The sequence below is a fragment of the Balaenoptera physalus genome (assembly GCF_965194825.1).
Source record: "Balaenoptera physalus genome assembly, chromosome: 19".
Classification (NCBI taxonomy): domain Eukaryota; kingdom Metazoa; phylum Chordata; class Mammalia; order Artiodactyla; family Balaenopteridae; genus Balaenoptera; species Balaenoptera physalus.
Window position 1 is genome coordinate 15,195,230 of NC_138900.1, and position 27,838 is coordinate 15,223,067.

The following is a 27,838-nucleotide window of genomic DNA, read 5'->3' on the forward strand; positions in this document are numbered from 1 at the left end:
ATCATATTGATGATAAAATGTAGTACACACGAATGGTAACTCTGTGAGGTGATGGATATATTAATTAGCTTGATTGTGGTAATCATTTCACAGTGTATAAATATACGAAAACAATATGTTGTACACCTTAAATATATATAATTTTAATTTGTCAATCCTACCTCAATAAAGCTGGGGGAAAAAAGGAATGATGGGGGAAAAAAATGCAGTAAGTAGGCTATAAAACTCTCAGCGTAAAAATATAGTCATTCTCAAAACTCTGATGCCTGGAAGGATAGTCACCAAATTGTTAACAGTGATTGCATCTGGAAGGCAATTGTATACGAGCTTCTTTCTGAAGAAAATGGTGACTATGGATTGGATGAATGGTGAATATGGCATGCCTGAGGTATAGTGAAGGAATAACTGACAAAAGCAAACATTACTTAAATGTTTTTTTAATTATGAAATAGTTTAAACATATAGAAAGATACAGGGAATAAAAACCCACAACCAGCTTTATCAATTTAGAGTAAATGGCCAGTTATTTTTTAAAGAAAGTAATGATTAAAAGATACCTCCCTTTGCATCCTTTCCTCAATCTCATTTTTCTCCCTCCCCAGAGGTCATCACAATTTGATGAACCATATCATACAAAATACCCTCTAGTTCGATTTCAATATTGTTTCTGAGATGTATCCATATTGATAAAAGTACCTCTAGTTCATTAATTTCAATTCTAACTTACTTAAACGCTAATGATTGTTTTGCTTACCCTAAACTTTTCATTTTCACAAACAACACTGAAGTGGGTGTTCATGTACATCTCCCTGAACACATAAGGAGAGGCTCTGTAGAGGTTTAAGTGTGGAATTGCTGGGTCAAAGAGTATCCACATCTTCAACTTTAATAGATATTGATAAATTATTTTTAAAAAACTATTTTCAACTGCACTGTATGAATACACCTATTGCTCCACATCTTCCCAGTAATAGGTACTGTGATGCTTTTGTTAATGTGATGATTTTGAAATAGTTCATTGTGGTTTTATTTTTTTCCCTTACTGCCATGATGTACGTTGTCAATTATTTTACTACTCCCAAATCCATCCTTCCTCTACTGGTATAAACCATCTTTATCATATGCAAAATTTCTACAAATAGATTAGATTCGATAATTTTGTTTCTTTAGAATTCACACTTCATAGATGAATTTCAAAACAAAGCTGTGACATTAAAGGGCAAAAAGGCCCATTGAGGAATTTTGGTTGGAACTGCGGTGAAGTTGTAAATTAGGAGTAACTGATAACTTTGTTATTTTGAGTCTCTTCAGCCTAGGCTATATAATACCCTTCAATTTATTTTATTGTTCTTCAGTTTTCTGGGCCTAGAAAATCTATTGTTTTAACTCCATGAGGACATGGTCTTTGTATTGATCATCTTATCTCCTCATGTCTAAATCAGTGTGTGGCAAACAGTAGTTACTCAAAATTTACTGAATGAATGAAAGTATATATATGCATGTGTGTATATATATAAATGTCGTCAAACTACATTTGACTGTAGTTTTCTTCCCTCAGTCCACTTTTGGTTTCAATTTTATAATCACTTGATAAAAATTTATAAACTTTATACTTTTTCTATGGTATGAAACAGTTTAAATGCTTTTGAAATCACCTAGATTCACCCATACAATTACCTGGGACTGATGTCTTTTTATTCTACAGTATAAATTTCTGTTTATTGGGTTTTTGGAGTTAACTGCAATACTCTCTGTTCTTTTCTTGATCTAAATATAAGTTCTGTATTTTTCTCAGTGAATCTTCATTTTCTTTAATTAGTTTATCCAATTGTTTCTTTAGAAACCTCCTAAAACTGGTTGTGTTATAGTTCTACTACTTTTGTCTGTATCAATTACTCACCTAGAGTACAAACACTCCCACATATATTCTAAAGTTTTTAGGTTTCCCCAGTTCTGACCTGCTGCTTCCCATGGATGTTCTGCTTTGTCCACTAAGGAATCTTGTTTTAGCTGTAAGGATTAAATGAGTTAATATATGTTGAGTATGTAGAACAGTGCCTGGTGCATAGTAGGCACTCAATGCATGTTAGCTATTATTATTAAATTGAATATCTGCTATATTTGATGCACTATGTTAAGTACTTTGCATGCAAATTTCTTACTTAATATGCACCAATCTACAATAGACACTATTTCATTTAATACTCACATTTCTACAATACAGTATCCTTTATTATCCCTATTTTAAGAACTAAAGAAAACCCTGAGGTTTAGATAAGTCAAGCAAGTTACTCAAAATCACACAATGCTACAGTAGTGGTAGAGCTATGATTTTCCAGAATCTAAGCTCTTAGTCCTGGGAAGTGCCTACTGCCCAGAGAGACTGGAATAAAATAAGGCTGAAAGGTATCTAAGAACCAGATAATGAAGCTCCTCATAGACAGTTTTAAAGACTGTGAATGCTAGCTTAAGAACAACAGCAAGCCAAAAAAACGTAACTGGAGGCAGTGATGTGTGTATTCTTACACTTGAAAAAGATCAGTTTGGGTGCATGGTGGGAAATGAATTTAAGGGGACCAAAAGTTGATACAGGAAAACCTGTTAGAAAGCTATAGAGTGATCCAGGTGAGATGAATCTTAGACTAGGATGACAACATTAGAGATGGAGAAAAGAGTATAAATTCCAGAAGTATTTTTGAGATAGTCTACAGGACTTGGTGATTGACTGGATTGGGTGGTGACAGTGACTCCCCAAGATGGATTCTCTGATGATGAGCAAGGTGTGCATGCTGCCTGAAGGTTTTCTTGCATTCCTTACATTCATAGGGTCTCTCTCCAGTATGGATTCTCTGATGTTGGGCAAGGGATCCACAGTAACTAAAAGCCTTTCCACAAACATTACATTCGTAAGGCTTCTCTCCAGTATGAACTCTCTGATGTTGAGTAAGGGATGAATCATTGCTAAAAGCCTTCCCACATTTAATACATTCATAGGGTTTCTCTCCAGTATGAACTCTCTGATGTTGAGCAAGGTAGGCAATCTGGCTAAATGCTTTCCTACATTGCTGACACTTATAAGGTTTTTCTCCAGTATGAATTCTCTGATGTTGAGCAAGGTGTGAATTCTGGCTGAAAGCCTTCCCACATTCCTTACATTCATAGGGTCTCTCTCCAGTATGTATTCTCTGATGTACAGTAAGGTATGCACGAAGGCTAAATGCTTTCCCACAGACATTACATTCATAAGGTTTCTCACCAGTATGAACTCTCTGGTGTTGAGCAATAGATGATCTATTGCTAAATGCTTTCCCACATTCAATACATTCATAGGGTTTCTCTCCAGTATGAACTCTCTGATGTTGAGCAAGATAAGCAAACTGGCTGAAGGCTTTCCTACACACTTTGCATTCATAAGGTTTTTCTCCAGTATGAACTCTCAGATGTTGAACTAGGTGTGCATTCTGACTGAAGGCTTTCCTACATTCCTTACATTCATAGGGTTTCTCTCCAGTATGAATCCTCTGATGTTGAACAAGATTTGATCTCTGGCTGAAGGCTTTCCCACATTCTACACATTTATAGGGTTTCTCTCCGGTATGAATTCTTTGATGAAGAGTAAGGGATGAGCTCTGACTGAAGACTTTCCCACAGTCATTACATTTCAAAAGTTTCTTCTCTGTATAGATACTCTTGGGCTTAATAGCCATTAATTTTTTTTTAAAGCTTTTATGTGTGTTATGTTTATGTACTTTCTCCTCTTTGGGGATTATCTGTTGTGTATGAAGTAGTGTGCTGGGATGGAAACTTCCCCAAGTTTTGTTATATTCTTGTCCTCTTTCATCAACAGGGGCTTCTTCATGAGTGATTGTCTTTTCCTTGAAACATGCCTTCTGATTCACTGGTTGCCTCTCAAAGTGGCCCTCACATTTCCATTCTTCTTTCAAACTGGAGTACTCAAGGCCACAGCTTGTAAGTGTTTCTATTACTTTCTGAGATGATCGCACTTCATAAATGTCCTGCTTTGGGGTTAACTCTTCAGTCTCACACACAGATTCCCAGTCTGAAAAATAATAAGAAAAAAAATGTCTACTCTATTATGTACCAGAAGGTACATTTATGAAAGTAGTTCTGAAGTGTGTAAGAACAGAAACTGCAAATAGGTCATAGAGAAACTTGAGGAGGAATGATTAGAATTATAAGAATATCAATAAGGTAAATCTCAGGTCAAGAAGGACTTATGTAGGTGATTGGGCTCAGTTATAATTTTATGCATGTATGAATAATACAGGAACTGAAATAATCTCCATTTTTATAGTTACTTCTTTCAAGAACATTCATTGAACCTTGTACCAGGTACTGTTCTATATGCTTTCATATTGGAGTCAACGAAGATCCTTACCTTCATGGATCTTATGTTCTTGGGGGAGACAGAAATTAAATGCTAAATAAGTAAATTTTATTGTATGTTAGAAGGTACTAAGTGCTACAGAAAAAGAAAAGCAGGGTAAGAGAGCTCAGGAGTGTTGGTGAAGTTAAAGGTAGGAATCATTAATAAGTTAACATTAAAGCAGGACTTCCCTGGTGGCACAGTGGTTAAGAATCCGCCTGCGAATGCAGGGGACACGGGTTTGATCCCTGGTCCAGGAAGATCCCACATGCCATGGAGCAACTAAGCCCGTGCGTCACAACTACTGAGCCCACATGCCACAACTACTGAAGCCTGTGCGCCTAGAGCCCGTGCTCCACAACAAGAGAAGCCACCACAATGAGTAGCCCACGCACTGCAACAAAGAGTAGCCCCAGCTCGCCACAACTAGAGAAAGCCCGCATGCAGCAATGAAGACCCAACTCAGCCAAAAACAAACAAAAAATTAAAGCAAAGATTTGAAGGAAGTGAAAAAGTTAGTTACTTAGATATTTAAAGAAAGAATATTCTGGGCAGAAGAAACAGCCTAAAAGTAGAAGCATGTTTGGTTTGTTTGAGGAATAGCAAGAAGGCCAGTGTGGCTGGAGAGGACTGAGTAGTAGTAGATGAAGTCAGGGGGTAAAGGATAATCAGATTATTAAAGCTTTATAGGCCACCTAAGAAATTTGGTCTTACTCTGAGTGAGATAGAGAGCCACTGAAGTGGTATGAGTACAGAAGTGATATCTAGTTATGATTTAATGAAAATACTGGAAGGTGGAGAGCAAGGGGAGAAGGAAGGGGACCTACTATTGTAGCAATCAGTGTGAGAAATGATAATGATTCAGACCAGAGAGATATCAGTGGAGGTATACAGAGGTGGTCAGATTCTAGGTATATTTTATAGGAAAAGCCAGGAGGATATACTGACAGATTGGATATAGAATGTAACAGAAAGAGATGAGACAAGCATGTCTTCAAAGTTCATGGTCTGAACAATGGAAGGATGGAATAGCCATCAACATTGATGGGAAAGGCTATGGGTACAGCAAGCTTAGGTAGTGAGGTATAGAAGATCCAGAGTTCAGATTTAAACATCATAAACTTAATATGTCTTTTAGACTTTGAAATGGAAATGTTGAGAAGGCAGATGGACACGTGAGACTAAGTTTAAGGTAGAGGTCTACGATAAGGGGTTGATATCCAAAATATATAAATAGCTCATACAACTCAATGTCAAAAAAACAAACAACTCGATTAAAAACTGTGCAGAAGAACTTCTTTTCCAAAGAAGACATACAGATGGCCAACAGGCACATGAAAAGATGTTCAACATCACTAACCATCAGAGAAATGCAAATCAAAACCACAGTGAGATATCACCTCACACCTGTCAGAATGGCTGTCATCAAAAAGACCACAAATAACAAACGTTGGTGAGGATGTGGAAAAAAGTGAACCCTCCTACACCGCTGGTGGGAATGTAAATTGGTGCAGCCACTGTGGAAAACAGTACAGAGGTTCCTCAGAAAACTAAAACCAGAACTACCATATGATCCAGCAATACCACTCCTGGGTATGTATCCAAAGAAAATGAAAACACTAATAAAAAAGATATATGCACCCCAATGTTCAGAGCAGCATTATTTACAGTAGCCAAGATATGGAAGCAACCCAAGTATCCATCAACAGATGAATGGATAAAGATGTGGTATATATATACTGATACAACAGAATACTACTCAGTCATAAAAAGGAATGAAATTTTGCCATTTGCAACAACATGGATGGACCTGGAGGGTATTATGCTTAGTGATAAGTCAGACAGAGAAAGACAAATACTGTATGTTATCACTTATATGAGGAATCTAAAAAATAAAACAAACAAATGAATATAACAAAACAGAAACAGACTCACAGATACAGAGAACAAACTAGTAGTTACCAGTGAGGAGAGGGAAGCAGGGAGAGGCAAGATAGGGGTAGAGGATTTAGAGGTACAAACTACTATGTATAAAATAAATAAGCTACAAGGATATATTGTACAGCACAGGGAATAGAGCCAATATTTTATAATTATATAAATGGAGTATAATCTATAAAATTAAAAAAATTTTTTAATGTATTTATTTAGTTTTGGCTGCATTGGGTCTTTGTTGCTGCATGCGGGCTTTCTCTAGTTGTGGTGAGTGGGGGCTACTCTTCGTTGCAGCATGTGGGCTTCTCGTTGTGGTGGTTTCTCTTGTTGCGGAACACGGGCTCTAGGCGCGTGGGCTTCAGTAGTTGTGGCACGCGGGCTCAGGAGTTGTGGCTCGCAGGCTCTAGAGCGCAGGCTCAGTAGTAGTGGCGCACGGGTTTAGTTGCTCTGTAGCATGTGGGATCTTCCCGGACCAGGGCTCAAACCCATGTTCCCTGCATTGGCAGGAGGATTCTTAACCACTGCGCCACCAGGGAAGCTCCTCTATAAAATTTTTTAATCACTATGCTGTACACCTGAAACTAATATAATACTGTAAATCAACTATAATTCAGAAAAAAAAAAGATAGAAGTCTGGACTAGAGATTTTTAAATTGGGAGTTGCCAGCATATAGATGGTATTTAAAGAGACTAAATTACTAAGAGAATGAGTGTAGATAGAAGAGAAAGGAGCGAGGAGGGAACCCTGGAGCACTCCAACATTAAGATATTCAGGAAAAGAGAAGAAACTCAAAGAGATTAAGAAGGACAAATGTAAGCAAGAAAAAATCAGGGCTGAGAACATTAATACCACATGATATTAAAGGTTATAATAAAAATCAACTTGTTCAATGCTTTATACTGAAAAAGTATAAAATATACTTTCACAATAATATACACAGTTTGGAATATATTATTAAGAAATGTCACGGGAGGACAAGAAATGTCACAAAGGGGATTCCCTGGCAGTCCAGTGGTTAAAGACTCCATGCTTTAACTGCCAAGGGCACAGGTTCAATCCCTGGTCAGGGAACTAAGATCCCCCAAGCCGTGTGTTGTGGCCCCCCCCAAAAAAAGACAGCTAGTAATAGTAACCATTAATAAAAATTATCTTTCTTTATATACAAAGTATACATTGGGGCTTGCAAAACACCACATATGAATAATTAGATAAATAAAAGAATAGAATATAGAATAGAATATAAAAGCTATGTGGGAAATTACTGTACTATTTATACTTCTTTTTTTCAAATAAGAATATTATTTTGCAATTTTAGAATCAATTTTAAAAAGCAATAGAAGAAAGCATAAAGAAAATAATTAATCTCAGAGGATATCTTTAACATTGACAACAACAACAACAATGAAGAGGGAAAAAACCCTAGAAATAAACTTTATAAGAAAAGAACAAAAGCTTTACAATTCTAATGATGGACCACCCCAAAAAATTTGAATAAAGGGAGAAGATGCACACTTTGCTTTTGTATATGAGGAACCAACAATGTAAAGCCACAAAGTCTGACTAAATTTACCTATTATGTCCATTCAATTACAGTCAGAGCCTATTGTGATTTCTTAAAAGAACTGTGCAATAAGGAATTCGGCAGGCCTTTGTCCCTATTTCCCAGGAGGTAACCTCTAAGCCATCTAAACTCCTGGAAGGAGTGTCTTTGTTATTCATGGTGAGCCCCTTGGACTACACCTGATAGTTAATACTAATAAGGTGACTCATGATGAGCCCCTAGATAGTTTTTGCTAACGAGATAGATGACTCAGGTTGGAGGCTAACCATGCTGGAAAGACGAACCATATGATTAAAGGGTTGGAGCTCTGAGCCACCATGATATCAATCTGACTTTTGGGAAAGGAAGGAAGGCTGGAGATTGAGTCATGCTGGGTAATGATTCACTCAATCATGCCTACATAATGAAACAAAACAAAACAAACTCTGGACACTGAAGCTTGTGAGAACTTCCCTGGTTGGTAATATTCTTTTGAATACTGAGATGCCTGGTGGGCCCTTAGGACAACAGAAACTTCACATTTGCAACTCTCCCCGCCCTCACCCTTGGTGTCTCTCCTTTTGGCTAGTTCTGATTTGTAGTCTTTGTTATAGTAAAGCTGTAATCATAATATAGCTCTTGCCCTGAGTTCTGTGAGTCATTCTAGTGAATTATTAAACCTGAGGGTGACTGTAGGCACTCCCAAACATGTAGCCAGTGGGTCAGAAATGAGGGTGGCCCTGAGGATCCCCTAACTTGCAGCTGGTGTTTGAAATAAGTACAATCTTGTGGAATGCTGTCCTCTCAGATTTTGCAGTTTGGCAAACTCACTGCAAGAATTTTTTTTTTTTTAGGAAATTCCCTGGCAGTCCAGTGGTTAGGACTCGGCACTTTCACTGCGTTGGGACTGGGTTCAATCCCTGGTTGGGGAACTAAGGTCCCACAAGCTGTGTGGCATGGCCAAAAAATCAAAAACAAAAACACCATGAATAAAAAAAAATTTTTTTTTAAATCCTAACATTCATCAAGAAAATAAACATGAATCCAGGATAGACTATATGTTAGCCGTAAAACAAGTCTTAATAAATTTAAAAAGATTGAAATCAAATTAACTATCTTTTTTAATCATAATGGAATGAAACTAGAAATCAATAGCAAAATAAAAATTGGAAAATCCACACATATGTGGAAATTAAACAACACACACTTAAACAACCAATGGGTCAAAGAAGAAATCACGGAAGAGTTTAAAAATATCTTAAGACAAATGAAAATAAAAATATGACATACCAAAATTTATGGGATGCATCAGAAGCAGTGCTAAGAGGGAAATTTATAGCTGTGAAGGTTTACATCACAAAAGAAGAAAGATCTCAAATCAACAATATTAACAAACTAGAAAAAGAGCAAACTAAGCCAAATCTAGAAGACGGAAGAAGATAATAAAGATTCAAGCAGACATAAACCAGATAGAGAATTAAGAAAGCAATAGAAAGAATCAACTAAACCAAGAGTTGTTTTTTCAATAAGATCAACAAAACTGATGAACCTTTAATAAGACTGATTAAGAAAAAAGAGCAATTCAACTAAAGTCAGAAATGACTCTAGCCAGAGCAATTAGGCAAGAAAAACAAATAAAAAACCCTCCAAATTAGAAAGGAAGAAATAAAATTGTTTGTTTGTAGACAACATGATCTTATATGTAGAAATCCTAAACACTCCACAAAAGAAAAACAAACACCTGTTATAACTAATAAACAAATTCCACACAGTAGCAGAATACAAAGTCAACACACACAAATCAGTTGCATTTCTATACACTAACAATGAACAATCTGAAAAGAAAATTAAGAAAACAACTCCATTTACAATAGCATCAAAAAAGAATAAAATATTTAGGAATTAATCAAGAATGTGAAAGACTTCTACAATGAAAATTACAAAACATTACTGAAAGAAATTAAAGATATAAATAAATGGCGACATCCTGTGTTCATGGATTAGAAGTTAATACTGTTAAGATGTCCAAACTACGCAAAACTATCTAGAGATTCAATGCAATACCTATCAAAATCCCAATGCTTTTTCCAGAAATAGAAAAATTGATCCAAAAATTCATATGTAATCTCAATGGACCCTGAATAGTCAAAAGAATCTTGAAAAGGAAGAAGAAAGTTGGAGGTCTCACACTTCCTGGTTTCAAAACTTATTACAAAGATACAGTACTCAAAACAGTGTGGTGTGACATAAAGATAGATATATATACCTATGGAATAGAAAACAGAGAGCTCAGAAATAAACCCTCACATACATGGTCAAATGATTTTTCACAAGCATGCCAAGACCATTCCATGGAGAAAGGACAGGCTTTTCAATAAATGGTGCTGGAAAAATTAAATATCCACATGCAAAACAAAGAAGTTGTTACACCATATACAAAAATTAACCCCAAATGGATCAAAGACTTAAACCTAAAACTTAAAACTAAAATAATCTTAGAAGGAAACATAGGGAAAAATCTTCATGACATTATATTCAGCCATGATTTCTTGGTTATGATACCAAAAGCACAGGCAAGAAAAAAGTAGACAAAATTAAAGACTTCTGTGCATCAAAGGACATAATCAACAGAGTGAAAAGGCAACCCACAGTAGGAATGGGAGAAAATATTTACAGATCATGTATCTGAAAACGGGTTAATATCCAGAGTACATAAAGAACTCCTAAAACTCAACAAGAACACAATTAGATTATCAGACTGGACAAAAAAATGTTTAGCTATATACTGTTCACAAAAAAAAACCACATAGAAAGTAAGAGAGTAAAGGGGTGGGACAAACTAAACTAAGGAAATATTAACAAAGGAAGGCTAATATAGTTATGTTAATATTAAGCTAAATAGTTAAGGGAAGAATCATCACTAGATTTAAAGAGTAACAATAATATAAGAATTCACCAGAAAGATAATCATTCTGGGATTACCAGAAAGATAATCCCCCAAACATATCACCTTATAAAATACTTTCAAAATAATGCTCAAAGAGATTTAAAAAAAAAATCAATACACAGAAGAATTGACCAGCACAATTAATGAGCTTAATCCAATGAACATATATCAAATGCTGTACTCCACAAGCAGCAGACATTCTCCAGAACACACAGTATATTTACCAAAATTAACCCCTAAGATGTAAAAGAGGTTTCAAAGTATTTCAAAGAATGCATGTTAACTAGACCATATCCTCCAATCACAATGTAGTTAAACCAAACAAAAAACTTCAATTTGCAACTTAAAGCTTCCAAATAATTCACAGTCAAGAAAAAAATCAATGGAAATTAGAAAATGCTAAGATATACGATGATAACAAAAATACTACATATCAAAACATTTGAACTATATTCCTAATATAGTCTTAAATGCTTATAATAGAAAAGAGAAAGCCTCAAAAACACTGAATTATCTAAGTTTAAAAGCCAGCAGAAAAGAGAGAGAGAGAAAGTAGCATAAAAAATTTAGGAGAAATAAAATAGTAGAGGAGAAGTACATGAAAACATTTTAAAGATAAATTAGAGAGGATCAGTGAAGTAAAAAATGTCTGAAAACATTAATAAGTTGAAAGATTTGTTTCTCCCTTTTTAGAAGGAAAAAGAGGTCATAATTACATATACTACCAACTTCAGATAAGAGAAAATAATGAATAACTCTATCTAATAAATTTGAAAACTTACATGAGAATTATAAATTTTTAGAAAAAATACCATAACTCCATGACTATAGGAGGAATAAAAAACAAAATCTTATAATAGAAATTGAATTATTAGTTTAAGTTCTTTTCACACACAAAAAATCCCAGGCCAAGATGAACAAAGTTCTACCAAACATTCAAAAGACAAATTTTAAAAATTTTACCCAAATTCTTCTAAGGAAGAAAAAGAGGAATACTCACCAACAGGGTTTATGAAACTTGGACAACCCTGATTCCAAAATCTGACAAGAAGAGTACATGAAGGGAAAAACTGAAGGCCAACCTCACTGACAAACATAGATGCAAAAAAACTAAATAACATATTGGCAAATAGCAGCTAGCAATGAATGGAAAAGATCAAGATGGGTTTGTCTCAGGAATACAAGATTGGTTCAACATTAAAAATGTCATATGTAATTCACTACATAAACAGATGAAAAAGTAAAAATCATCTAATCATCTACAGTTACAGAAAGACATTAAAACTCAAAAGCTTTATACAATCAAAACTCTAGCAAACAGTAATGAAAGGGTATCTACCAGAAACATTTAAACATCAGAATTATTAATTACAAAATATTAAAGCACTTTCATTGAGACCAGAAGTTGATAAAAATGCCTGCTATCACTACTTTGGTTCATACCATATTGGTGATCTAAGACAGGGTAACAGAAAAAAGAAACTAAGGGTATAAGAATTTAAAATGAAGGAACTGCCATTATTCACAGACATGCCCGCCCACAGAAAAAGCCAAGGAAATCTAAAAATTACTAGTATTAATGGGAGAGCTTGGCAATGTTGCTGGATATAAGGTCAAAGTACAAAAGTTAACTTTATTTCTATGTATGAGCAACAAATTGAAAACACAGACAACATTTAACACAGGAACAAAACTAAAATGCCTAGGAATTAATCTAATAGAAGATGTGCATGGCCTTTATGGAGAAAATTACAAAACACATTTGAAGGAAATTTAAAGACCTAAGTAAATGGAGAGATAAACTATGTTCACAAATTAAAAAAAATTCCAAAATTGATATATAGAATAAAATTTGAACCAAAAGCCAATAGCTTTTTGTTGTTTTCTAGTGGAAATTGACCTAAACTTTAGTTATATGGCCAAAGGGCAAACAAGAAATTCTGAAGAACATAAACAAGGTATAGGACTTACCCTAACAGATATTGAAGTATTACATTAAAATATTTAAGATAGTGTGGTACTGGCGTAAGAAAACAGAGATCAATGGAATGGAACAGAGCTCAAAATCAGACCCATAAATATACTATAACCTGATATATTAAAAGGTAACATTCAGAACAATAAGCAAAGAGAGCTCATTTCTTCAGTAAATGTCTGGGACGTTTGGTTTTAGAAATTAAATACTTACTTCAATCTCAAAAATCAATCTCAATTGGATTATGGCCCTAAATGTAAAAGGAAAATCTTTAGAAGACAATTTGAGAACACCCATATGACTTCAGAATATAGAAAGGTTTCTTAAAACAAAATATCAAAATCAAAAACATAAGCTACACAAATCAAAACCACGAGATATCATCTCATACATTTCACAATGGCTATCATTAAAAAGACCACAAATAACAAATGTGAAGAAAAGGGAACCCTCTTGCACTGTTGGTGGGAATGTAAATTGGTGCAGCCACTATGGAAAACAGTACAGAGGTTCCTCAGAAAACTAAAAATAGAACTACCATATGATCCAGCAATTCCACTCCTGGGTACATATCCGAAGAAAACAAAAACACTAATTCAAAAAGATACATGCACCCCAATGTTCATAGCAGCATTATTTACAATAGCCAAGATATGGAAGCAATCTAAGTGTCCATTAACAGACGAATGGATAAAGATGTGACATATATACCTATATATATATATATGTATGTATGTGAATATATATAATGGAATACTACTCAGTCACAAAAAAAGAATGAAATTTTGCCATTTGCAACAACATGGATGGACCTGGAGGGTATTAGGCTTAGTGATAAGTTAGAGAAAGACAAATACTGTATGTTATCACTTATATGTGGAATCTAAAAAATAAAACAAACAAATGAACATAACAAAACAGAAACGGACTCACAGATACAGAGAATGAACTAGTGGTTACCAGTACAAAGAAGGTATGGGGGAGGGGCAGGATAATGGTAGGGGGTTAAGAGGTACAAACTACTATGTATAAAATAAATAAGTGGGAATTCCCTGGTGGCCCAGTGGCTAAGACTTGGTGCTTTCACTGCAGTGGGCCTGGGTTCGATCCCTGGTCAGGGAACTAAGATCCCACAAGCCGCATGGCACAGCAAAAAATAAATAAATAAATAAGCAACAAGGATATATTGTATAGCACAGGGAATATACCCAATATTTTATAATAACTTTAAATAGAGTATAGTCTATAAAAATATCAAATCACTATGTTGTACACCTGAAACTAATATGATATTGTAAATCAACTATACTTCATAAAAAATATATATATTCCCAAAACTGAACAAAGGACTTGAGCAGGCACTTCACAGAAGAGGAAATCAAAATGGCCATTTATATATATAAAAAGATGCCAAATTTTTTTAGTAATCAAGGAAATTCAGATGACAAGTATAAGGAGATAATATTTCATACCCATCAAATTTGCAAAAAATTTAAAAATTTGTCAATTCTGAATGTGGAGCAATGAATACTCTTATACACAGCTGTTAGAAATGTAAATTAGTACAAGTAATCTGGAAAGTAAAATAGCATGATGCAGTAAATTCCTGGCTATATTCTCTACATGAACTCCAGCATATGTACACCATCAGTCATGTATAATAAGGTTCATAGCAGTAACATTTATAATAACATAAAACTGAAACAACTCAAATGCCCTTCAATGGATAAATTGTGATTTTTCACAGTGGAATACATTACATTTCAACAGGAAAAATAAATTCAATGAAAAATAGTTACTAAAATCAACATGGATGAATCTCAGGAATATAATTTTGAGTTGAAAAAAGTCAGAATTATCTGTACACTATATTTCCATGTATAAAAAATTGAAAATATGCAAATATAAGTATTTTGTTTAGGGCTATATGGCACCAACAATAAAGAAAAGTCAAGAAATGATAAGCAAAATTGTAGGATAATGGTTACCCTAGTGAGTGGTAGAGATGGTCCAAGGGTAGAGAGTGATATATCACTAGGCAGGGGCCCTTGAGGACCTAAAATGGCATTGACAATCTTTTATATCCTAAGTTAAGAAGCAGGTACATTTTTTGTTATATTATTACCTAAAGTACATATTTAGTCTAATATATTTATGTGTGTATGATTTATTTAATAATAATAATAATTAATAAATAAAATTTAGCCACGTATTCTTTGATACTACAGTTCTATATCAAAATTTTTCCTTAGAAAACTGAACATGAACATAAAAGATTGGGGAGAGGTAGTGGAAGGGGTGGGAATGAGTTGGGGAGTAGTGTTGACAGAGATGTTTACAATGACCCTAATTTTCTTCTGAACTTTAAGTCCTTCATTTTACCTTAATGCTTCCTATGCCTATCTGAAAATCCTTCCTACACCACAAAGCTAACCCCTCAAATGTTTTCTAGCTTCTGACCTTTTTTTTTTGGCCTCACCACACCGCATGCAGGATCTTAGTTCCCTGACCAGGGATCGAACCCACGCCCCCTGCAGTGGAAGCGAGGAGTCTTAACCACTGGACCATCAGGGAAGTCCCTGACCTGTGTTTTTGTTAAAGACCATCTTCCCAGCTAAGCAGACTCCTCTCTCACCTCTCTCTGAGCTTCCTTCATGTCAGCTTTCTTTTCATGTGTGCCATTTTCAGTCATATTTTATCTCTGCTACAAGCCTATCAACTATTTGATTATTTACATAAATGTATAATACCCTAGCATCTTGCAAGTACTCTGTTTAAAGTACAAATTCAATAAATGTTGATTAAAGGAATGAATGAACTGACCATTAAGAGAAAAATGAGGCATTTAGAGATAAACTACTACTATTATAATACTAGCAGCTAACAGCTTTTGAGCTCATAATATGAGATAGGAACTGTTGAAAGCACCTTAAAAATATTATCCCATTTTACAGATGACAAAACAAAGGCACAGAGAGGTTAAGTAACTTGCCCAAAGTTCCAATGCATGTAAGTGTCAGGATTTGAACTTGTTACTTCAGTTACAGCTGTTAGTAGTTCATCAAAAGTTCAAAAGTTCATCAGATTAGGAAAAGATTTTTTTAAAGACTGGAAGAGGTTTATGAGACTGGGAAGGAAGGGGACTCAGAGAATAAATAAGAGGGGGCAAAATGTGAAAGGAGAGACAGTTTAGAATATCAACTTTGGGAGAACACACTAAAAGGACTCAAGTTTCTACTAAGACCTAGGACATTTGAGAGGAACATGCCAACAACAAAGAAGAGTGAAGAGGTGTGATACCTTTGAGTCAAGCTGTGCTGTCACCTGCAAAGGTTTTTGCCTGCCTATTCCTCTTCACTCACCTGAGCACAAGTCTTTTGTCAGCTCTCTCTTTACCATCCAGGGCTCCTTCCCTTGTTCCAACAATAATATCACACTTGGTTTAGAAAAGCAAAGTCCTGCATATAAGAAACAGAATTTGGTCATGCTGTAGATATCCCAGAACTCACATCCAATTCTTTGATCATCAGGGAAGAGGGAGCTTGCAGTAAGCCAGAGAAAACTGTGATAAGGACATGTATTCAAAGGACAGGGAAGCTGAAGCTTCCAACACAGATTAATAATAGACCTGTTCACTGCCAACTCCACAAATATTAACCCGTTACTTTGGCACAGGCAGCAGACTTTCAGCCAAGCACTACAGATGCTATCTAAAAATTCACAACAATGGTGGTAGCAAAGTGCCCCTTATGAGTATAAGCTCAATTTTACAAGAAGATATTCTTACCCAGTGATACCAAGATCCTGTAGTTCTCCAACATCACATTACTGTACAGATGCCTCTGAGAAGAATTCAGACAATCCCACTCCTCTCGGGAGAAGTCTACAGCCACATCTCTGAAGGTCACCAACTCCTGAAATGAAATAAATAAATGAAGTGAAACAACCTCATCTCTTCCCATACTCACCTCATTCATTCTGCCCCAGGTGCACAGGGCTCTCCCATACATTACATCCTCAAATATGTCAAGAATGTTCCCCCTCAGGGCTTTTGTACTTCTCAGATCGTTCTGCATATAAAAAAAGCAATGCTCTTACCCCAGTTCCCTATTCCCCTAACCCTCCTTATTTTTCTCCATGATACTTAATTATTTTGTTATTTATTGTCTGCTCCTCACCTCCATTAAAATGTAAAGTCCATGAGGGCAGAGTATGTTTTTGTTTTGGTCACTGCTATATCCCAGTTATAGAACAGTATCTGGCACACATGAGGCATTCAGATATTTGCTGAATAAACTGAATTAATGAATGAATGGTTTGCAAAGTTCAAGAAGCTATAAGAGGATCAAAAATGAGACCATAAAGTGCTTGCTGTATCTCTGAAAATTGTTCTAGAACAAGCAAAACAAATGATCAATTCCATTAAAATTCAAATACTTTTATAGAGAGTACTTAAAATTTTGTGTAAAGAAATGAGTGTTCCACTCATAATACTGTTTTTGCTTATAGGGGCTGAGCAAAGTTCTTAAAAACTTGGAGCTATGCTATGATTCAGCTGGATTCCAGGTTTCTATAATGTGACCACCTGATGAAAACTAACATACATTATGTGTTGTGGGGATGGATACACACACACACATACACACTCATAAATTTTTTTCTTTTTTTACAAAATTAGAAGAGGTGAATCTGTCAAAGCAAGATTTTTAATTGGGCATTTGATACAATTTTGTCATAGTTAAAAAAACTGTCTCTACAAAATAAAAATTCTTAAAGTGTTTTTTCAACACACAGTAACTTTTTTTCTTATTTAATTATATTAAGTAGTTTGTGAATTTCTCCCTCTGCCCTAGCAATAACATCCTTCATATACTGCAGAAACGCTCCTGTTAAAAGTTTGGTTCATGTGGTATACATGCTTCCAAAAATGTTTTCCTTAGCTTACATAAATATGTATAATAAATGTATAAAATTTTTATATACAACATACACATTTTTTCACTGATTCTTTAAGTTAATTTATACAGTCAATGAAAATAATTACAATGTCAACATAAGGAGCTTAAACTCTAACCTTAAAATATTTGACCTCTAACAAAGAACCTCTTAAAATATTTGAACTCTAACCAAATACTTGGTTTCAAAATCCATTCATAATTATAATCAAACCAGTCTAAAGAAAGTCAACAGTTCCCTTAACCTTTTTGCCTTACAGAAACATGATTCCCAGCGGAGAAGACAACTTTCCCTGAAGCCCTGTCATGTGGTGACTGTCTTATTTCTCACATCCCTTGTACTACAGCATGTGGAGGTGAGGTAGGTGACCTCTTTGCTCCTTACACTTGTTTCCATACCATTGCCCCACCCTCTTCCCTAAAATATACCTAGTTTTTTGCCTGCCTATAACCTCATGAAATCAGGCTATGTCACTATCACTTCTTGTTTCCATTATCTACCAATTCCTGGTAGATACAAATTCTCTGGCATTACTTGAACACTTTAGCATCTGGCTCACTGTTCTCTCTCCAATGCTACTCCCATCAAACATAAGCTTTGGTCATTTCAATATCCATATAAATAACCCTCCCAACAGCCTGGCCTCTCAGTTCTCTGACCCCATCTTCTCCAATAAGCCTGTCTTCCACACTTCTACAGTCGCTCACTTCATGATCATGCCCTAGACCTTGTCGTTACCAATAAGTACAAAACCCTCCATAAGCTCAACTCTCCCACTCTCACTTCCACCTTCTATATTCCAGTTTTTTCCCTCTGGTACCCCAATTAGGATAATTCTTCGACCCCATTAGAACCTACAAATCATTGATCTCACCACGTTTTCACTGTTCTTCACCCCCACATACCCTCACTTCCTAGAACAACCATTTGTTATAATCACCCCCATGCATATACCCTCAACTGCCCGGCCCCCTCTCACTTAACTATACTCACCTGGTTAAACCACAGCCATCACTCAGCATACTCAGCATACTCTGTTTCTGTACCCTGCACAGCTGAACTTTGCTAGAGAAACCATGCTAATTGGTCTCACTTTAAATTCATGATCACTAACTTCCAGGGGGCCAAAATGATACATTTCTACCTACCTACATGATACACTTCTCTAGTCCATTCATTTCCCCCACCCTCCTAAATGACCATTTGATACTTTCTTCTCTCTCTTCAATCTTCAATACCTCCTCCCCCATCCTTACTCTCAGCTAAGGATCTTGCTTTGTCTCAGTGAAAAAACAAAAGCCATTTAAAGAGAATTTCCACAAATTCCCACAACATCTACACATCTACTTGCATCTGGCCCATAAACTCTAACTTGATCCTATTACTATAAATGAACAGCCCACTTTCCTAGCAAAGGCCAAACCCCTCCACTTGTATCCCAGACCTCAGATGCTCTCAGCTACGCAAGCACAGTGTTCCAGCAATTCCCTCCTCTCTCCTCTTCATCTTCAATTTCCCTTTCTATTGAATCTTTAACATCAGCCCACAGACATATACCCATCTTTAAAAAACCTTGTTGACTACAGTTTCTCCTTCAGTTACCACTCATTTCTCTTCCTCCCTTACAGCTAAACTATTTTAAAGAGCTGTCTATACTTTCCATTGTTTCTCTCCCTGATGTGAAGAGGAATGACATAATATGACATACGTAACAGGATCACTTTGGCTGCTCTGTTGGGGATAGACTAAAGACAGTTAGGGTGTAAGTAGAGGGACAAGTTAGAAGAGCATAGCAATAATCCAGGTGAGAGATGTTGGTTTATACCAGAATGGAAACTGGTGGTAGTAATAAGTGGTCAGATTTTGGATATATTTTGAAGGCAGGACAAACAGAATTTCCTAATGGAAGACTTTTAGCTTGAACATCTTAGATGGGGAAGTATGTAAGAGTTTTCTAATTGATTTTCCTGTTTCTATCCTTGTCCCATTCAGTTTATTTTCAATAGCAGCCAGAGTGATCCTATTAAATGGGAATCAGATCATGCCACTCCTATGCTCCCAAACTTCCAATGGCTCATTTCACTCAGTTTGAGACATCTAAATTTGAGGTATCCATTCCACAACCAAATGAAGATGCTGAGTAGGTAGTTGGATATATGATTCTGGATTTCTGGGCTGTATACAATTTGGTAGTTGTTGGCATATAGATGGTATATAAAGCTGTGAAACAGGGTGAGATCAACAAAGGAGTGAGTGTAGATAGAGCAGAAAAGAAGACTAGGATTAAGCCTCCTTAGTTAATAGGTGCTTAGCAAAAATTTGTTGAATGAATGAACATTTGGACAGAGACCAGAATGAAGAAGTTGGTCTGTATCTGGGGGAACAGCATTCTAGGCAGAGGGAACAGTAAGTGCAAGGCCATGAGTTAAGAATGTACTCAAATCACTACAAGGAAGCTAGTGTGGCTGGAACCGAGTGAGTGAAATACAGAGTGGGAAAAATTAGATGAGGTCAGAGGGTTAGCCAGGGACCAGTTTATGTAGGGCCTTGCAAGCCAAGGCAAGGACTTCAACATTTATCCAGAAGCAGGTGGGAATCCATTGGAGGGTTTTAAGAAGTGACATGATTGGTCACCCAGAAAAGTTTCAGCAGAAGGAAAATTAATGTCTGCTTGTTTTGAAAAGCAGGAAAATATTTCAGGAAAGAGAAAACACCAGCTCACCTGGTACATGGCTTTAAGAAGTCCAACAGCCATTCTTTCCTCCCCTTGACTCTTCTCTTGGGAAATGGCAGTGTCCTTAGATGAGTGAGATGGGGAAGAGAACATGAGAAACTAGGCTTTCCTTGCAGCATCCAGAATTACTAGCCTAGAATTTTTTTGCTTCTCTTTCCTCTGTTGCACCCTTCCCTCCAATAGAGAGAAGGCAGAATGGAGACCTAGAAATCTGCTTGCATACAATTTAACCTGTGCCTAAATCACTTCCTAATTTATTATTTTAACAAGAGATTTTCTAGATTTTTACAAATAAAAACTCCAAGTAATGTAATCATTTGCATAAAGACACACAGCTAATAAATAACAGCACCGAGATCAAATAAAGGTCTTCCTGACTCCACTTTCCTTCTCCTCTCCAGTAGATCAGTGGTTCTGAAACTTGGTGGCACACTGGCATCACCTGGTTAGCTTTAATAGATACTGGTGGCACAGAGTCTCACTCAGCGCCCCCCCCGGCAAAAAAAAAAAAAAAACACAACATACACACACCCACAGATTCTTAAAAACTACAGCGCCAACCACCATCTTACACAGATCACAGCGGCCACGGGTACGGGCAGTTTCACACCGTCACCCTCTCCCATAGCCCCCAGCCTCAAATACTAGGGTATCACAACCGGTGATCTCACACTCCAGTCACAAAGAGGCCGAGGATACAGGAACAACGGGAGACAGAGAGTACCCTCCCGCCCCCGCTCACAGTCTCGCCCTCTGTGGCACCAACCATCGACTCACTCGCACCCACAGTCACACAGATACGATGTGTACAGGCACATCGGGTGACAGGCTCACGCACCATATGGTCTCAACCCCGTCTCACACGAAGAGTCACACAGAAGGCCCGGGGACCGACGTCAGGGTGACCCACAGGCCGCTCCTCAACCCACTTCCTACCTGCAGAACTGAAGTACCGGAAGACCACGTCCAAGCCCGGAAAACTCGGGTAACCTCCTCTCGGGCCCACCTCCTGCCCTGAATCTGAGGGAACCCAGCCTCCGCGGGCCCGGAAAGAAGCGACCTGGCCTCCGGAGGACACAAAGGGGCAGCGGGCCCAGTGCTCGCGGGGGCCACTGGGAAATGTAGTCCTGACCAGAAAAAGGCTCGGCACCCGGGAGTTCAACTGCCACAGCTCAGCTCCTCTGCGGGTTCGTAACACCGCCCCCTCTGCCCCGGCTCTTGCCACGCCGACCTCTCCCTGGCCTTGCAGAAGGAGCCTGGAAGACCCGATGATTCCTCTCAGCTCCGAGCCTGGGTCTGCCACAGAGACTGGCCGAGCGTCACACTAGACGGTCTGGGATTGAAGTGCGCAGGCACAGGGTTTCGGTTCACCTCTCTAAGCAACGCAGCAGAGAATTACAAGCCTTGGGCTAGTCGCAGGGGGCCGGGTGGTGTGTGGGCGCGCGCTAGTGCGCTCGCGTCTACACAAAGTGCGTGAAGAGTGAGTTCCTCTCTTTGAGCTGGGGAACCTGAAAAAAGTGTGTGGTGTGTGGTGGGCAGTTGGGAGCGGAGTGCGCAAGTGCATTATGCTTCCACCCAGTCCCGCCTTCCCTAGGGCGTTCCTAGGGAATGGTTTACCTTGAAGGCAGGAGGGGAGGGGTCAGGGTAGAGAGTGTCATCCTTTGCATATGGTTCCTGTGTTTGTGATTTAGTGATGGTGGATGTGACTGTGTCCCCTCTTCCTAAAATGGCTCCTATGTCGGGTATCTTCAAAGTTCCCTACGTTCAGATACAAATGTCTCATCTCCAAGAGGGCTTCCCTGATTACACTTCTCCCCCGACACTCCACGGCTCCTTAACCTGACTCTATACCCCCTTAGAACAACAGTGATTATATTTTAAGTTTTTATTTGTTTAAGTTTCTGTCACCTGACTGATTTTGTGAGTTAGTGCACCACCCTTTGATTCTGTCATTGTGTGTGTGTTTCTGTGAGAGTAACTATGCAAAACTCTGTGTGTTGGAGTGAGCATGGTGCATTTCTGTGACCATGTGTGTTATTGTGTGTGACATTTGTGATGTTAACTGTGAGAATGTGCTATGATAGAAAGTGACTGACTGGTGGAGAGTGGAGTAGGACTGTGGTATGATAGTGTGTATGACAGACCGTGAGGATTATACTAATGGATGTAGGTTTGTGTGAAGAATTCTGCCCTGTGGTATCCGATTAGAAAGCACCTACTGTGTGCCAGATGCTATTTGAGGTGCTGGGATAGACACAGAGAAAATAAGCTTTAAAAAATGGTGGGGCTTCCCTGGTGGCGCAGTGGTTGGGAGTCTGCCTGCCAATGCAGGGGACATGGGTTCGAGCCCTGGTCTGGGAAGATCCCACATGCCGCAGAGCGACTGGGCCCGTGAGCCACAACTGCTGAGCCTGCGCGTCTGGAGCCTGTGCTCCGCAACAGGAGAGGCCGCGACAGTGAGAGGCCCGTGCACCATGATGAAGAGTGGCCCCCGCTTGCCACAACTGGAGAAAGCCCTCACACAGAAATGAAGACCCAACACAGCCAAAAATAAATAAATAAATAAATAAATAAATCATTTTAAAAAATGGTGAATAAGATATTAGTGAGTGGAAGGGGAAATTCAAGAGACCTATTATATGTGTATTTGGATAACAAATAGATATCTGGATCTACACAAATGAGTGAAGAGCACCAGAGATGGTAATTACAGGGTTAACACATAATACTATTTTCTTATTATATAATTATTGCCAAAATACAAATTACTGTTTAAGCAAGAATGAAAACAATGTAGTTAAGGGTATCTATAGTATTACTATATATGTTAACAAATATAGAAGCAAATTGTATGACAACAATAGTACAAATGCCAGGAGAAGAGAAGTGCGTGGAAATAAACTAATGTAAAGGTTCCAATATTCTATGGGAAGTAATATAATATCACTTGAATGGACACTGTGTTAAGTGAAAGATGTACACGCTAAGCCCTAAAGCAACCACTTAACTAACAAAACAAAGAGTTATTGCTATTATCCAACAAGGGAGATAAAATGGAGTCATAAAAATTACTCAGTTAATCCAAAAGAAGTCAGAAAGAGGAGAAGGGAACAAATTACAGGTGGGAAACAAATTGAAAGATAGAAGGTTTATATCAATAATCAGATTAAATATAAATGATCTGAACATCCCAATTAAGAGGGACTGAGTATCAGATCGGATAAAAAAGCACAACTCAACTATATGCTGCCTATGAGAAATTCACTTTAAATATAACTATACCAATAGGTTAAAAGTACAAGGATGGAAAAAGATATACCATGCTAATGCTGTGTAAAGAAAGCTGGAATGACCTTGGATTTGGCAGTGGGTTCTTAGATATGACACCTAGAGCACAAGCAGCCGAAGAAAAAATAGATAAATTGGACTTCATCAAAATTAAAAACTTTCGCGCATCAAATGACATCATCAAGAAGGTGAAAAGACATCCCACAGAATGGTGAAAATACTTGTAAATCATATATCCGATAAGGGTTTAATACCCAGAATATATAAAGAACTCCTAAAGCTCAACAACAAAAGGACAACCCAATTCAAAAGGTGAGCAAAGACTTGAATATGTATTTCTGCAAAGAAGATATATAAATGGCCAATAAACACATAAAAAGACTAAACATCATTAGTAATTAGGGAAATGCAAATAAAGCTATGAGATACCACTTTATACCTACTAGGATGGGTATTTTCAAAATAACTGAAAATAACACGCGTTAGTGAGGATGTGCAGAACTTGTAACCCTTGTACAGTTATGGTGAAAATATAAAATGGTATAGCTTGGCAATTCCTCAAAAAGTTTAGCATAGAATTACCATGTGACCCAGCAATTATGCTCCTAGGTATATATCCAAAGGAACTGAAAGCAGGGACTTGAACAGATACTTGTATTCCAATGTTTATTGAAGTATTATTCAAAATAGCCAAAAGGTGGAAAAAACATGAATGGATAAACAAAGTGTACTATACACATACAATGGAATATTATTCAGTCATAAAAAGGAATAAAGTTCTGACACATACAACATGAATGAAGCTTGAAAAATTTATGCAAAGTGAAATAACTCATATGCAAAAGGACAAATATTGTATAATTCTGCTTATATGAAATATTTGGATTAGGCAAATTCATAGAGAAAGAAAATAGATTAGGGGTTACTGCGGGGAGGGAGGAATTGGGAATTATTGCTTAGTGGTTACAAAGTTTCTGTTTGGGTTGATGAAAAGTTTTGGAAATAGATAGTGGCGATGATTGCACAACATTTTGAATGTACTTAATGCCACTGAATTGTACACTTAAAAATTGTTAAAATGGCAAATTTTATGTTATGTATTTTACAATAATACAAAAATGTAATAATGTAGTATACCAAAAATCATTGAATTAAATACACTTTAAACGGGTGAATTATATGGTATGTAAATCACATCTCAATAAAACTGTTAAAAAAAAGAAAGTTGGAGTGGATATAAATATCTACAAAGTAGGTTTCAGAGCAAAAAATATTACAGAGATAAAGAAGATCATTTCATAATAATAAAGTGGTCAGTTCATCAATAGAAAATAACAATTGTAAATGTTCATGCACCTAATAATAGCATCAAAATACATGAAACAAAAACTGATAAAACTGGAAGGAGAAAGAGATAAATCCACTATTACAAGTCAGAGATTCCAGTAATACTCTCAGTAATCGCTAGAACAAGTAGACAGAAAATCAGTTACAACATAGAAGATTTGAAAAACACTGTCATTTGAACTAATTGGTATTTGCAGAGCATTACAACCAACAACAGCAAAAAATACTAATTTTTTTCAAGGCACATGGAACATTTCCAAAAATAAAACATATTCTGGGCCACAAAACAAGCCTCTTTCCACAGTGGAATTAAATTAGAAATCAGTAACTGAAAGATATCTGGATAATTATTGAATATTGTATTTGGAAACGTACACATGTCTAAATAACGCATGGATTAAAAAAGAAATCAAAAAGGAAGTTAGAAAGTATGTTGAACTGAAAGAAAATGATAACATATTACATAGCAATTATGAGATGCCACTGAAACTGTGTTCAAGGGGAAATTTCTAGAAACTAGATGTCTATATTAACAAAAAACAAAGGTCTCAAATCAGTGGCTTCATCTTCCACTTTAAGAAACCAGAAAAAGAAGAGCAAATTAAACACAATGTAAGCAAAACAAAGGAAATAATAAATAGAGCAGAAATCAATGAAATAGAAAACAGAAAAATAAAGAAAAATCAATGGAACCAAAAGGTAGTTATTTGAGATTAATAAAAATGATAAAACTGTAGCAAGACTGGTCAGGAAAGAAATGGAGATATATCAGGAATGAGAGAAGTGACATCACTACAGATTCTACAAACGTTAAAAGGATGACAAAGTACAGCATAGAAACTTTAATCCAATATATTAAACAACTTAGGTGAAATAGAAAGATTTCTTGACAGACACAAACTATCAAACCTTACTAAAGAATAAATAATTAACCTGAATAGCCCTATATTTATAAAATAAATTGAATTTGGAATTAAAAACCTTCCTACAGGGACTTCCCTGGTGGTCCGGTGGTAAAGAAGCTGCCTTACAATGCAGGGGATGTGGGTTCGATCCCTGGTCAGGGAACTAAGATCCCACATGCCGCAGGGCAACTAAGCCCGTGTGCCACAACTACCGAGCTTGCGCGCCTCAACTGGAGCCCACAGGCCGCAAACTACAGAGCCCACGCACCCTGGAACCTGCACGCCACAACTAAAGAGAAAACCCCCACGCCACAACTAGAGAGAAGCCCGTGCATCACAACGAAGAGCCCGCGTGCTGCAACTGAGACCCAGCCCAGCCATAAATAAATAAAATAAACAAATAAATAATAAATAAATCTTAAAAAATAAACCAAAAAAACCCTTCCTACAAAAAAAGCCAAGTCCAGATGGCTTCACTGGTAAATTCTATGAAACATTTCTATTTAATTTTAATTTTTATTAAACATTTAAAATTCTCTTAAGCATTTAAAGAATAAATAATAACAATTTTATACAAACTCTTCCAGAATATTGAATAGAAGGAAATTCTTCCCAATTCATTCTATGAGTTAACTAGACAAAATTACCCCACCTGCCCCGCCCCCACAAAACCTACAGATTAATATCCCTCATGAACCTTTTTGCAAAAAGTTCTTAATAAAAGTTTAGCAAATTGAATCCAACAATATAAAAAAGTGATAATGCAACAATGGCCAAGTGGTGTTTATCCTAAGAATATAATATTGGTTTAAGATTTGAAGTCCAGTGTAATTCAACATATTAACAAACTAAAAGAGAAAGAAAATACGTATTGCCATCTCAGATGCAGAAAGAGCATTTGACAAAATTCAACATCCATTCTTGATAAATACACTTATCAGAAAAAGAAAAAAGCTTCAACTCAGTGAAGGCCATCTATGAAAAATCTCCAGCTACCATTTCACTTAATAGTACAAAACTGAATACTTGGGGCTTCCCTGGTGGCGCAGTGGTTGAGAGTCTGCCTGCCAATGCAGGGAACACGGGTTCGAGCCCTGGTCTGGGAAGATCCCACATGCTACAGAGCAGCTGGGCCCGTGAGCCCCAGTTACTGAGCCTGCGCGTCTGGAGCCTGTGCTCCGCAATAAGAGAGGCCGCGATAGTGAGAGGCCCGCACATCGCGATGAGGAGTCGCCCCCGCTTGCCACGACTAGAGAAAGCCTGCACAGAAACGAAGACCCAACACAGCCATAAATAAATAAATAAATAAATAAAATTAAGAAAAAACAAAAACCAAAAAAACCAATACTTTCCCTCTAAGTAAGATCTTGGCAAAGATATTCACTGTCTCCACTTCTGTTCAATCTTGTATAGAAGGTTTTAGCCAGAGAAACCAGGAAAGAAAAAGAAATAAACAGCATACAGATTTGATAGTGTGATGAAGAGCCTAATTTCATTTTTTGATGTTTGCCTGCTCATAGCTTTTTTTAAAAATTTTTATTTATTTATTTATGGCTGTGTTGGGTCTTCGTTTCTGTGCTAGGGCTTTCTCGAGTTGCGGCAAGCGGGGGCCACTCTTCATCGCGGTGCATGGGCCTCTCACTATCACGGCCTCTCCTGCCGCGGAGCACAGGCTCCAGACGCGCAGGCTCAGCAATTGTGGCTCACGGGCCTAGTCGCTCCGCGGCATGTGGGATCCTCCCAGACCAGGGCTCGAACCCATGTCCTCTGCATTGGCAGGCAGACTCTCAACCACTGCGCCACCAGGGAAGCCCTACCTGCTC

The 27,838-nt window shown here is 37.2% G+C and overlaps 1 protein-coding gene across 4 annotated transcripts; it reads right to left on the reverse strand.

Moving 5' to 3' along the window:
* Window positions 1-421: 421 nt before the first annotated feature.
* On the reverse strand, window positions 422-27,827 carry ZNF570 (zinc finger protein 570). 4 transcript variants are annotated; one of them, XM_082439356.1, is made up of 5 exons: window positions 21,412-27,827; window positions 20,464-20,538; window positions 16,573-16,699; window positions 16,148-16,243; window positions 422-4,060 (listed from the first exon to the last, which is right to left on the reverse strand). In XM_082439356.1, exons 2-5 carry the CDS (start codon window positions 20,494-20,496, stop codon window positions 2,706-2,708), a joined length of 1,611 nt encoding a protein of 536 aa, XP_082295482.1. In that variant the 5' UTR covers window positions 20,497-20,538; window positions 21,412-27,827; the 3' UTR covers window positions 422-2,705. The 4 variants fall into 4 exon arrangements, with proteins under 4 accessions (XP_082295482.1, XP_082295481.1, XP_082295484.1 ...); XM_082439355.1 differs by having other exon boundaries at window positions 21,314-21,425; XM_082439358.1 differs by lacking the exon at window positions 20,464-20,538.
* Between the last annotated feature and the right edge of the window lie 11 nt (window positions 27,828-27,838).